Here is an 11,031-nt window from a genome sequence, read left to right on the forward strand (position 1 = left end):
CAAGGGTGATGGTTCGGGTCAAATGTCACTGTCAAGTTGGGTCTCAGGAGTCACATTCAGGGTCAAGAGTTATGGTCCAGGTCAGGGTCAGGAGTCACAGGCTCTGGGGACTGAGGGACTGAGGTCCAGGTCAGGAGGTTATGGGCCAGGTCATAGTTATGATCTGGGTCAAGGGTCAGGGGTCATGGTGCAGGCCCTAGGTCACAGCCAGGGCCTGGTCTCACCAGTGCATCTGCCACGGTGCAGGTGGTGGCCAGGAGGACAGGGCCTGCACTGGAAGGAGCCAGGTGAGTTCACACACTCCTGCCCAGGGCATGCCAGGTGGTTCTCACACTCATCCACATCTAGGGGGCAGGGGAGAGGGTGGCCTTGAAGAAGTGGCCCAATGCCCCCCTCACCCATCCACACTCCTCCCCCCCTCCCCGGCCTCACCCTCGCACTCGGAGCCAGCAGCGTTGGGTTGGAAGCCCGTGGGGCAGACACACTGGAAGCTGCCTTCTGTGTTCTCACATCGGCCGTAGGTGCAGGGTGGGGGGCTTCGGGCACACTCGTCCACATCTGGAGCAGAGGGGACCAATCAGGCTGAGGAAAGGGCCTGAATCCATCCCCATGGCCATTACTACCCACCCCAGCATACCAGTCTTGAGCCAGCCTCCTGGACTTGCCTCAGGCTGCTCCCTCTTCACAGGAAGACAGACGCCTTCCTCCCTTCCTCGTGTCCCCATTCAGTGGTCTCTCCAGCTACTAGGGTGGGGCTAAGGCACCAACTCCATGTTGCCTGCCCTGCCTCAGGTGACCCCCTCCTCAGGGTTCCCATAAGCACAAGAGTATCTTTCAAAAAGGGAGGAGGGGTGGGGAGCACTATCTTATTTTGTTGAAAGGAGGGAAGACTCTGGAGTGAGGTCCCCATCCCTCAGCCCCTGTTCTCCATCCCTGAGCCCCATCACTCTGCCTCTCTGCCCCTCAATCTCTCTCCAGTCCCCACAGCAAACAGTGATGGAGTGGGGCTGGGCTCAGCACCCTCACCTTGGCAGGGGGCCCCGGGCCCTCGGGAGCGGAAGCCAGCAGGGCAGGCACAGTGAAAGGAGCCTGCCGTGTTGTCACAGCGGCCGGGCCCACAGGGCGGCGGCTCCTGGGCACACTCATCCACATCCTCTTCACACGCCGAGCCCCGGAAGCCAGCCGGGCAAACACAGTGGAAAGAGCCGGGCAGGTTCTCGCAGGCCCCTCGGCCACACAGGCCTGGGCTCTGGGTGCATTCATCCACATCTGCACAGGGCAGGGGGCCTGGGGTCACTTGCTCCCCTCTGCCTCCCTGACCTCTGTCACTTTGGCTTTCCACCCTCCATCATTCTGTCCCCCTGACCCCATCACTATTCCTCCTTGTAACCATCATCTGACTCTGTATCCTCCACCAATGCCTACTAAGCTGCCTTGCTGGCTCTGTCTCTGTAGTCCCCATGAGAAGGCCTCCTTCTCCCCTGTCCCCCATAACTCTGCTCCTCTTACCTGATTACTGACATCTCCATCCCTCCTCACTCTGCTTCCCCATCTTCCATGACTCAGCCTTTCTGTTTCCCATCACTTGGCCTCTCCATCCCAGGTCTCTCTACTGCCATTAAGCCACACGTCTGCTCCAGAGCCTGGCCTCTGTCTCCCATCAATCAGCTCGCTTTGCCCTGTTATTCAGTCTCTCTGGCCCTCATCATCGCGCTCTACCCAACCCCTCACACCCCTTCCCAGCTGCCCCTCCCAGGCCCTCACCCTGGCAGCTGGCTCCGTGCGGTGCAGCCTGGTACCCGGCGGGGCACACGCACAGGAAGCTGCCTGGCGTGTTTTCGCAGCGCCCGAGGTCACACGGCGGCGGCACGCGGTGGCACTCGTCCACGTCTGTGGGCACAGACCAGGCGGCTGGGACTGGGGCAGACAGTCCCGGGAGAAGCGACGCAGAGAGGCGGGGGTAGGGGGAAGCGGGAGCGGGGCCAAGCTTGGGCCAGAGCCAGGCTAGGGACCGGCCAGGACAGGCGGAGAGGTGCACAGTGAGAGGGGCAATTGAAGAGAGTAGAGTTTGGTAGGGCAAGGGCAGAGAGGAGAGCTTTGGGGACCGAGCAAAGGGAAGGTGGGGTCGGGACTAGAGAAGAAAGGAACAGTTTGGGGATGGGGCTCTGGTGTGGCAGGGTTGGAATCAGGGGTCGTGGTCAGGAGATTGGTTGCCGCAGTTGCAGGACAGTGGCGGGGCCTGGGGGAGGGAGTTAGTCTGGGACGGGGAGAGGCGTGGCCAATAAGGGCGGGGCCTGGGCGTGGGGGCAGAGCAATACGAGCGGCGACCAGGCCCCAATAGAAACTGGCAGTTTGGGAGCTAGGTAGGGGTGGGGTCAAAGGGAGGCTGGAGCTGGGTGGAGGCGGGGCAGGGAAGGGCGGGGCCAAGGACCAGGACAGAGCGATCCTGGGGCGGGACCCGACAGGGAAGCGTGGGAGGGGTGGAGAGGCTCTGGAGTGAGAGAAGGAGCGAGACCCTGGGGTGGGCCTGCAGCCGGGTGGGGCAAATTTCTCACCCAGGCATTCGGCAGCCCGTGGGCCGGCTCGGAAGCCCGGGCCGCATACGCAGCGGAAGCTGCCTGGTGAGTTCTCGCAGCGCCCGGGAGCACAGGGCGGGGGCACGCGGCGACATTCGTCCACATCTGAGGACACGGAGGGGACTGGTGACAAGGTGACCGGGCAAAGCCCCCCGCCCTGCCTCCTTCCACCCACTCCGCCTTGCTCACCAATGCATCGGGTGCCCTGGGGGCTGAGCCGGAAGCCAGAATCGCAAGCGCAGGTGTAGCCGCTGGGCCGGGAAATGCAGCGTCCTGGGCCGCAGACCTGGGGGTTGCGCTGACACATGCCGGAGGAAGGACCTGGGGGGTCCAGTCAGCCAGGGTTCCCCCATCTCTGAACCCTCCGTTCCTTTCCTCCCAGTAGAACCCCCACCCCCGGAGACATCCATAAAACACCTTCATGGATGTCTCCTCCCCAAGCAAGCCCAGTCTTCTGATCTCCATTTTTTTTTTTTTTTAATCCTGGAACGTTCTGATCAGATCCTTGGCCGAATCCCCTCATAATGCCACCCCAAGGTCTCTGGCTTTGAATAGTTTGCCCTCCAACCCTCTGCCTGAGATACATTCTTAGTGCCCTACCTGAAAAATAATTATCTAATATTAGATAATGAAAAATAATTATCTACCGTAAGTATCTGAGCACTTACTAGGTGTCAGACACTTCAGATACATCTCAACAATGATCCCCATTTTACCGATGAGAAAACTGAATCTGAGGTTAAATGACTTGCTCAATTGACACAGAAGAGCCCAACTCCGACTCCAGCTCCTGATCTAACTACCACCCAGCCCTTCAAATGCTTCTCTCTGCCCATAACATTCCTATTTGCTGTATCCTGGAATATTCACCTTGGAGTCTCTTACCCCAGAATCCCACCTGTAATACCCCCATCAGTGCCCTCAATTCTTTTTTTTTTGAAACGGAGTGTTGCTCTTGTCACTCAGGCTGGAGTGCAATGGCGCAATCTCAGCTCACTGCTACCTCTGCCTCCTAGGTTCAAGCGATTCTCCTGCCTCAGCCTCCCAAGTAACTGGGATACAGGCATCTGCCATCACACCCAGCTAATTTTTGTAGTTTTAGTAGAGACTAGGTTTCGCCATGTTGGCCAGGATGGTCTCGAACTCCTGACCTGATGATCCATCCTCCTCAGCCTCCCAAAGTGCTGGGATTACAGGCCTGAGCCACCGCTCCCGGCCCAATGCCCTCAATTCTTTCTATCAAACCTGAATCAGGAATCTCAGGACCAGTCCAGGCAGGGATGCTGGGCAAGGGAAGCTCAGGGCCGGGCCGGGGATCAGGCCGGGGGTCAGGCCGGGGCTCCGGGTGATGGGTGGGCAGAAAGCCTGATAAAGAAGGGGTATCAACGAGTGGAGCCCAAATCCTCTCTTGCCTCCTTTCACTATGGGGCTTGGGCAGCCCCTTGAAGATGGCACCCACTTCTGCCAGAGCCAGCTCACCTGCAGATGGCCGAGAGGTGGCTGGCAGGGTACGAGGCTGGCTGAGTGACACTCGGGGTGGCTCCTGGCCCAGGGGTCTGGTGTTGTAGCGGAGGTCGGAGGCCGAGTAGTGGTAGCCAGGGCCAGCCGGGCAGATCTCCCGGAAACCCTCTGGGAATAGGAAAGAGAGAGGGACACAGAGAGGACAAGAGAGCAGGAGGAAAGCGATGGTAAGCCCACACCCTGGCCTTGCCTGGGGGCAGGGCTTGGCGGGACAATGTCAGGGTTTTGAGTTGGAGGCTGGGATGGGGTGGTGTCCTGGCCAAAGAGTAGAATGTCTCAGAGGTTAAAGGTGGGACCAAGAGCATTTTCCCCCATTTGGGATGGTGGTAGGGACAGGGTTAAGGGTAGGGTCTGGTTGGGTCTATAGGGACAGACTTGGAGGCTAGGAAATAGCTCCCTTGTGGGATTTAGTTTTAAGCGGAAGATAGAATGCCAGGGAGGTGTCTCAGGGAGAGGCATGCCAGGGGTGGGGCTAAGCTGAAGGCAGTGTCTCAGAAGGTCAAAGCTCAGGGACAGGATGAGACTGGGCGTTGACGCTCAGGAGACAAAACCTAACTTGGGGGCTACGGGGTAGGTGTGGCTACGGATGGAGGGGTGGATGTGGCTACGGATGGAGGTGGAGCCGTGGATGAGGTCCAGTCTGAGGCCCACGGGTCGCAGAGGCTGGGGCGTGGCCAAGGCTGGAGCCCGGCCAGGTTAGGGGCGGTGAGATTCAGGGTTGGAGGGCGGAGCGTAGAAGGAGCGCCACGTGTGTTGCGCGTAGGGTTAGGCATGGCCGCAGGAGCTCACCTGAGCCGAAGGGTGGGCAGAGCTGGCAGCCCCGGCCCCAGGCCTTGCCCACGCGACTGCAGCAGCAGATCTGTTTAGTGATGTTCCGCAGAATGGGCAGCGAACAGCCGCCGTCGCGGAGCACGCGGAAGCAGGGCCCTTTGGCCTCTGAGATCACGTGTTGGGCTGCAAGGAGCAGGGAGGAAATTCTTCAGGGCGGGGCTGGGAATGCTGCGGCACTGAGGGATTTGGGAGAGAGGGGAATGGTTCCGGGTTTGGGGATGGGGGCTGCTGGGTGCGAGGGGCATTTGGGAGAGGTCTGAAGGAGAGCAGTGGGCTCTGGAGGTCTGAGAAGGGCTTGGAGCCTGTGAGGTTTCAGTGGTGAATGAGACTCTGAGAAGGATCTCAAGATCTGAAGAAAGTCGAGTCTCCAGGGGAAGGAGAGGATTTGAGGGTCTGAGAAGGATTCCAGAAAGTCTGGGAGAGCTGGGCACTGTGGCTTACGCCTGTAATCCCAGAACTTTGGGAGGCTGAGTTGGGCAGATCCCTTGAAGTCAGGGGTTTGAGGCCAGTCTGGCCAACATGGTGAAACCTTGTCTCTACCAAAAATACAAAAAAAAAAAAAAAAAAAAAAAAAGCCAGGCATGGTGGTGCCCGCCTGTAATTCTAGCTACTCGGGAGGCCGAGGCAGGAGAATCACTTGAACCCGGGAGGCAGAGGTTGCAGTGAGCCGAGATCGCGCCACTGCACTCCAACCTGGGCGACAGAGGGAGACTCCATCTCAAAAAAAAAAAAAAAAAAAAAAAAAGTCTGGGAGTCTCGAGGGATCTGGATCCAAAAGACTTGAAAGGTCTAAAGGTGGTCCAGGGATGCTGAAGCTGTATGAGAATCTGAGAAGTTCTGAGGGGGCTCTAAGGCTGACTGAGAGGAACCCGGAAGTCTGGGAGGATGGGGGAGGGGGTCCGAGGGAATTAAAAGCCCCAGTATGCTCTGGGACGTGGTCTGAGGGCAGGGAGGGCATGGGACCCAGCCTCAGCTCCCTGCTGGTGGCTCACAGATGCAGCTGCTGCGGGACGAGTCGAGCAGAAAGCCGTCGGGGCACACGCACGTGTACCCGCCGCGCGTGTTTGCACACTCGCCGTGCTGGCAGCGCCCGCCAGTCGCGCACTCATCCACATCTGCCAGGGTTGGGGAGGTCACTGTGGAGTCAGCAACTTGATCCCTGCATATCCCGCCCCCAGAACCAAGCCCCTCTCACTCCTGCCCCATCGCACCTTCGCAGGACCCATTAACTCTTTCAAAGCCGGTTGGACAAGGTCCATCTGGGGCGCCCACTCTTCCGGAGTTCCCTGTGGGGAGAGGAGAGGGGTGGGCCAGGGACAGGTGGGCTGAGCGAGAATGGAGTGGGCAGAGACGAAGACTGGGTGGAAGGGACTAAAAGATGTTGGCTGTAGTTGAGTGCAGGGTCAGCCTTAGGTTGGCAGTTTGACGTGGCAACACTGGAGACTCCCAAAGACATGGGAGGTGCCATGGCACAAAAGCAGGGTGAGAATAGAGTGGCCAAAGTCAGAAAATGGGGTGGGTGGTCCCAGAGTGGTATGAAAAGCTTAGGAATGGAAGTCGCCCCCACAGTGGGGTAGGCGTGGCTACAATTTGTGAACTGGGTTTATTTAGGGCAGAGTAGGAGCGGTGAGGTTCTCACCCCTCCCCAGCTCCGAGCACCTCGGGGACGTCCTGGGACTTACCCAGGCGCTCCGAGCACAGCTGACAGTCGTGAACGCCCCAGGCCAAGCCGGCCCCTCGGCAACAGACCTCCTGCGTCCGGAGCCCGGGCAGCGGGGACGCGCACTGCGGGGAAGTGTTGGGTGAGCGCGCCCCCGCGCGGAGGCACGCTCCGGGCCCCTCCCCACAGGCCTCCTCTCACTTCGCCTCCGCGCAGCTCCCGAAAGCAGTAACCGAAGCCCGAGGCGTCCGAGTAGCCGTCTTCCCGCGGCGCGCTCTGTGCCAACACCGTGTAGGGCGCTGCCGCCTCCGCCCGCGCCGCCGCTTCCGCCCGCGCCACCGCCTCGGCGTCCGCCTCCTCCCAAGGGCCAGACACACGCTCCACCTGGTGCACCACCACCGACGCCTCCTGCGGGTGCTCCACGTGGACGCTCACCATAGATGCCACGCCTAGGGGAGGCACGGCCGGGCAAAGGGATTTCTACACGGGTTCTTACGGGCTGGGGCTAGAGAAGCGGGAGAGGGCGAGTTGGGCAAAGGTGTTGGGGAAGGCGGGAAAGTTGGGGGTCGGGGCACAGTGAAATGCTTGACAGAGGGGTCGGAGGGGACTCTGGCCACACTTTCCTCACCGTGCTCGTCGTCGCGGTGGTTGGCCAGTGGCATAGTGTACACGGAGCGGGTGAGTCCTGGTATAGCCGGGGCCGGGGGCCGGGCGCCCGAGGAGTGCAACTGGCAGAACTTGCCAGCGAAGTCCGGGGGACAGAGGCAGCGGTCAGGCTTCACGCACACACCGCCATTGTGACAGATTAAGGGACACAGGACTGGGAGAAGAACAAAGACACTCAGGGGCGCCACCATTCCTGGTATGTTCCCCTGGGGCCAGCGAAGTTCCTACCCCCTCAAGGTATCATTCATTTCGAAGTCGATCTGCCCTCAGCTGTCATGTGGCCCCGCCCCAGTTCTGGCATTAGCATTGGCCCAGTCCAGTCGTTCAGCCATCAGAGGTACAGCACCACCCACTAAGCCCGCAGGATCTCGCTCTATTGCCCAGGCTGGAATGCAGTGCCGTGATCAAGGCTCTGCAGCCTCGACCTCCTAAGCTGAAGTGATCCTCCCACCTCAGCCTCCTAAGTAGCTGAGACGACAGGCGTGCACCACATCGGGTTATGTTTTTAAAAAATTTTGTAGAGGCGGGGTCTCACTGTGTTGGCCAGGTTGGTCTTTGGAGTCCTGGGCCCAGGCAATCCTCCTGCCTCAGCCTCCCAAAGTGCTGGGATTACAGGCGTGAGGCCGGCCAGCCCTCAGGCTGTTTATTCACTTTCATGTCAACCTTTCTGATCCCACTTTCTGGTTGAGTCCACGGGGTTCCAGACCAACCCAGACGGCGCTGACCCCACCCGATGCTGATCCCTTCCATTGACTCAAACCACATTTTAACCACTCCCTGGCATAACTCCCCGCCCAACTCTGTCTCCTTCGCATTCTATGCCCGCCCACACTCCCTCTGCTAGGTCCACGAAGCCCCATCCCAGGCCCCTGGCTCTGCCCCCTTTCTAGCCCCTCTCACATTACCTTCTACCCGCGGGATTCTAAACCCTGCCTATCCAGGAGCTTAACCTGCCGCCTCTAGCCCCTCCCACCTCCCTTTTCCGCACTCTGATTCGCCCGGCTCACTAGTTCACGCCCCTCCCACCCCACCTCCGGGCCGTCCGGGTGCACTAGTTCCGCCCACCGCGCTTTGTCTCCGCCCAACTTCTTTCTGGCTGGGGCTTTAGAGTTCTAGCTCTGCCTTACCGCCTCCAGTAGCACCGGGGCGGGCCCAAGAGCGGGAACGCGCCTCCACTCCCCTCTGCGCGCCCTCGCTGGGCCCCAGGCCACCTCTGGGCGGGGCACTGCCAGCTGTGCGGCGGGGTAAACAAAGAGAGAGGTGCGGCGGGGGCAGGGCGGAGGCTCCGCATTCCGGACCCTTGGGGAGCCCCGGGACCTTTGAGCCAAAGGAGGCCGGACTGTCCTGCGAGGGCACCCCCTCCCTCTCTCTCCCGGGGCTGCAGAGAACAGCTGGAGACAGCTGTGCGGAGGGAGGGAGGAGGCAGACGGCCGGGGGAGGCGCGTGTGGGATTCTGAGCCACAACTGTAGAGAGGAAAGGGCACGGAGAGCCACCTCCATTTAGAAGGATAAAGGGACTGGAGTCCTGGGAGGAGATCGACTAAAGGGCAGTCCTCTCGAGTTCAAAGTCAGCTGGAGGTTTCTGGGATGGAGGAACCTAGCTCAGAGGAAACTGAGGTGGCCTTTCAGCAGGAGTCCTTTTGTGGACAGTTACCTAGAAAACAGGACTTTAGTGCCGCCTAGTAGACAACCAGTTTGAGGGTGCTGAAAGCAGGGTTTAGATAGTGAAGTGGAATTCCTGGAAGTTATCAGCACTTAAGAGGCTCAATTGGCTGAGACCCTATGTGGAATCCCCTCCCCTCCCAGCTAAGGATTAGGTGCCAAAGGCTTTTTATTAATGGCTGCCTGTGAGGGAGCACAGTGTCTGGAGTCCTCTTGGGAGAATCCACTTATCAAGACCAACCCTGGGGTTCTCTGAAGATAAATGGGATCAGAAGTTCCTGGGGAAGGGGGTGAGCTAGAAGAGCAGGACTTCTGGACAATACTACAGAGTTCTCTAGGGAAAGGCACAGTTTGGGAGGTGGGAGGGAAGAATGAGAGGGAATGTCACTGGAGGAGTGGTCTCTGAAGTTGTTGCCAGGCGTGGAGAGGGGGCCTAGGGCCTAGTAGCAAAAACTCTGGGCTCCCTTAAGTAGGAGTGTGGGCCCACAACTCCAGGGTGGTCTAGTAGGGGCTTTTAATTGAGTAGTGGGGCCTAGAAGAGGCTTAACTAGGAATCAGAATTGCAAAATGGGAAGGGTCTCTGATGGAGGTGGTGGGAAACCAGCCAGGTCTGAGGGCATTTCCCAGACTCCAGAGGCATTTATCTGCCTTCTCTTGGCCTGAGTGCAGGCCCCTAGGCCAGCTCCCTGGGGGTGCCTACACCCAGGGTGGGCCGCTAGATGGGCACAGCTAATGTCATGCCCCACAGCCCTGGCAGAGCGGGGAGTTGAGGACATAGGGGTCCCTCTGAGGTCAGCCTTCACTTCACATGCCACTCCTTGCACCCCCAGGGGCTTGGCACCCGCCTGGGCATGGCGCCTGGCACAGGCACATTGGGGCCGGGCCGGGAAAGAGTGAAAGAAAGAGGGAGGAAGGGGAGGAGAGAGGGAGTGGCAGCGGGCGGGGGCTCAGGCGGGAGATGAGCTCACGCCGGCCGGGCTGGGCTGGCTAGGGGCCAGGCTGGGCGAGTTCTCCGCGCCAGGGGCCCCCACTCCCCAACTCCATAGGGTCTGCGGGGTAGGGGGCAGGGAGGCCCCAATCCCAGAGAGTCTGCCCACTTTTGCATCCTGGAACAACAGGTGTCGCGCCCTCCCCCACCTCACCTGAACCCCCAAGGCTCCCCATCTCTAGGAGTGCCTGATGCATACACCTCCTGTCCCCTCCGCCCCCAGGGGGCGCCCCTTCCTTAAAGCCTCTTATCTTAATTTCTCTCGCACGTGGGACCCCCGCAACTCAGGTCCTGCGGAGACACCCCCCCCCCAGACACACACACAAAACCCCCTTCTCTGTCCCCTCTCCCTCTTAGCTCTTCGGATCAACTTTCTTCTCTCCAGTGCCCCACCTCACAGGCATTCCCATACGGAACCTTCCCACCCAAAGACACAGAAACTGATACGTCCCCCATGCAGCCCTGAGACTCTTGCTTGGTCCCTGGAGACTCCTTACTCAGCGTCTCAGAATTCGAGTCCCCCTCCCAAAAGTTCTCAGGCCCCTCAATTCTGAGATCCCCATTTTGACTCAAAGCATGGAAGCTGGCGCCAATTCTCTCACGTGGGACAGCACAGGCCCCTAAGAACCCTCATTGCTTGCAAAATCGGAGCCCTCAGGACCCAACCCCAAAAGCCAGGGGCCCCCTTCCTCAAATAGCCCCTGCGATTCCCTTGCACTGTTGCATATGGAATCTGGGCTCCCTCTCCCTGGAGGACTGTCTCCTCCATCCCCAGGGATCCTCCTCCCCCCGGGAGTCGCTCTCTTGGGACCACCACCCCGCACTCACAGGCGCGGAAGCCGGGTCCCCCCGGGGCCGCCCCGCCGGGCGCGCCGCTGTCCACGCTGGTGGCGTTGCGGGGCGCGCAGGTCGGGGTACAGCGGGAGCCGGTTGGCCCATGGATGCAGCGCAGGCCGCACACGACCGGGGTGAAGCGCACGCGGAGACGCTCTCCGGGCCGGCCCAGTCCGGGCTGCGGCCCTAGCTGCGCCAGCAGCACCAATAGCGACACCCAGAGCAGCCGCACGCCGCCCGCCATGGCTGCAGCGCCGCGCTCCGCCGCGCCGCCGCCCCAGCCCGCCCGAGGG

The 11,031-nt window shown here is 60.3% G+C and overlaps 1 protein-coding gene across 8 annotated transcripts in view; it reads right to left on the bottom strand.

Annotated features, from left to right (window-relative positions):
* Positions 1 to 11,019, bottom strand: part of LTBP4 (latent transforming growth factor beta binding protein 4) — a 29,849-nt gene extending 18,830 nt beyond the window's left edge. For 5 of the 8 annotated variants that reach the window (XM_023229159.2, XM_023229157.2, XM_023229156.2 and 2 more), the window contains exons 1-15: positions 10,733 to 11,019; positions 7,217 to 7,408; positions 6,790 to 7,037; positions 6,611 to 6,713; positions 6,140 to 6,214; positions 5,921 to 6,043; positions 4,887 to 5,051; positions 4,056 to 4,205; positions 3,822 to 3,941; positions 2,766 to 2,897; positions 2,556 to 2,681; positions 1,765 to 1,890; positions 1,027 to 1,269; positions 433 to 558; positions 225 to 344 (exon numbers count right to left, since the gene is read on the bottom strand). In XM_023229159.2, coding sequence (XP_023084927.2) covers positions 225 to 344; positions 433 to 558; positions 1,027 to 1,269; positions 1,765 to 1,890; positions 2,556 to 2,681; positions 2,766 to 2,897; positions 3,822 to 3,941; positions 4,056 to 4,205; positions 4,887 to 5,051; positions 5,921 to 6,043; positions 6,140 to 6,214; positions 6,611 to 6,713; positions 6,790 to 7,037; positions 7,217 to 7,408; positions 10,733 to 10,982 — 2,299 coding nt within the window. In that variant the 5' untranslated portion in view covers positions 10,983 to 11,019. Of the gene's footprint in view, positions 1 to 224; positions 345 to 432; positions 559 to 1,026; positions 1,270 to 1,764; positions 1,891 to 2,555; positions 2,682 to 2,765; positions 2,898 to 3,821; positions 4,206 to 4,886; positions 5,052 to 5,920; positions 6,044 to 6,139; positions 6,215 to 6,610; positions 6,714 to 6,789; positions 7,038 to 7,216; positions 7,409 to 10,732 lie in introns of all 8 variants that reach the window. The other 3 variants (XM_023229155.2, XM_023229158.2, XM_031934822.1) reach the window with 3 other exon arrangements.
* Between the last annotated feature and the right edge of the window lie 12 nt (positions 11,020 to 11,031).

The sequence above is a fragment of the Piliocolobus tephrosceles genome, chromosome 21 (genome assembly GCF_002776525.5).
Source record: "Piliocolobus tephrosceles isolate RC106 chromosome 21, ASM277652v3, whole genome shotgun sequence".
Taxonomy (NCBI): Eukaryota; Metazoa; Chordata; class Mammalia; order Primates; family Cercopithecidae; genus Piliocolobus; species Piliocolobus tephrosceles.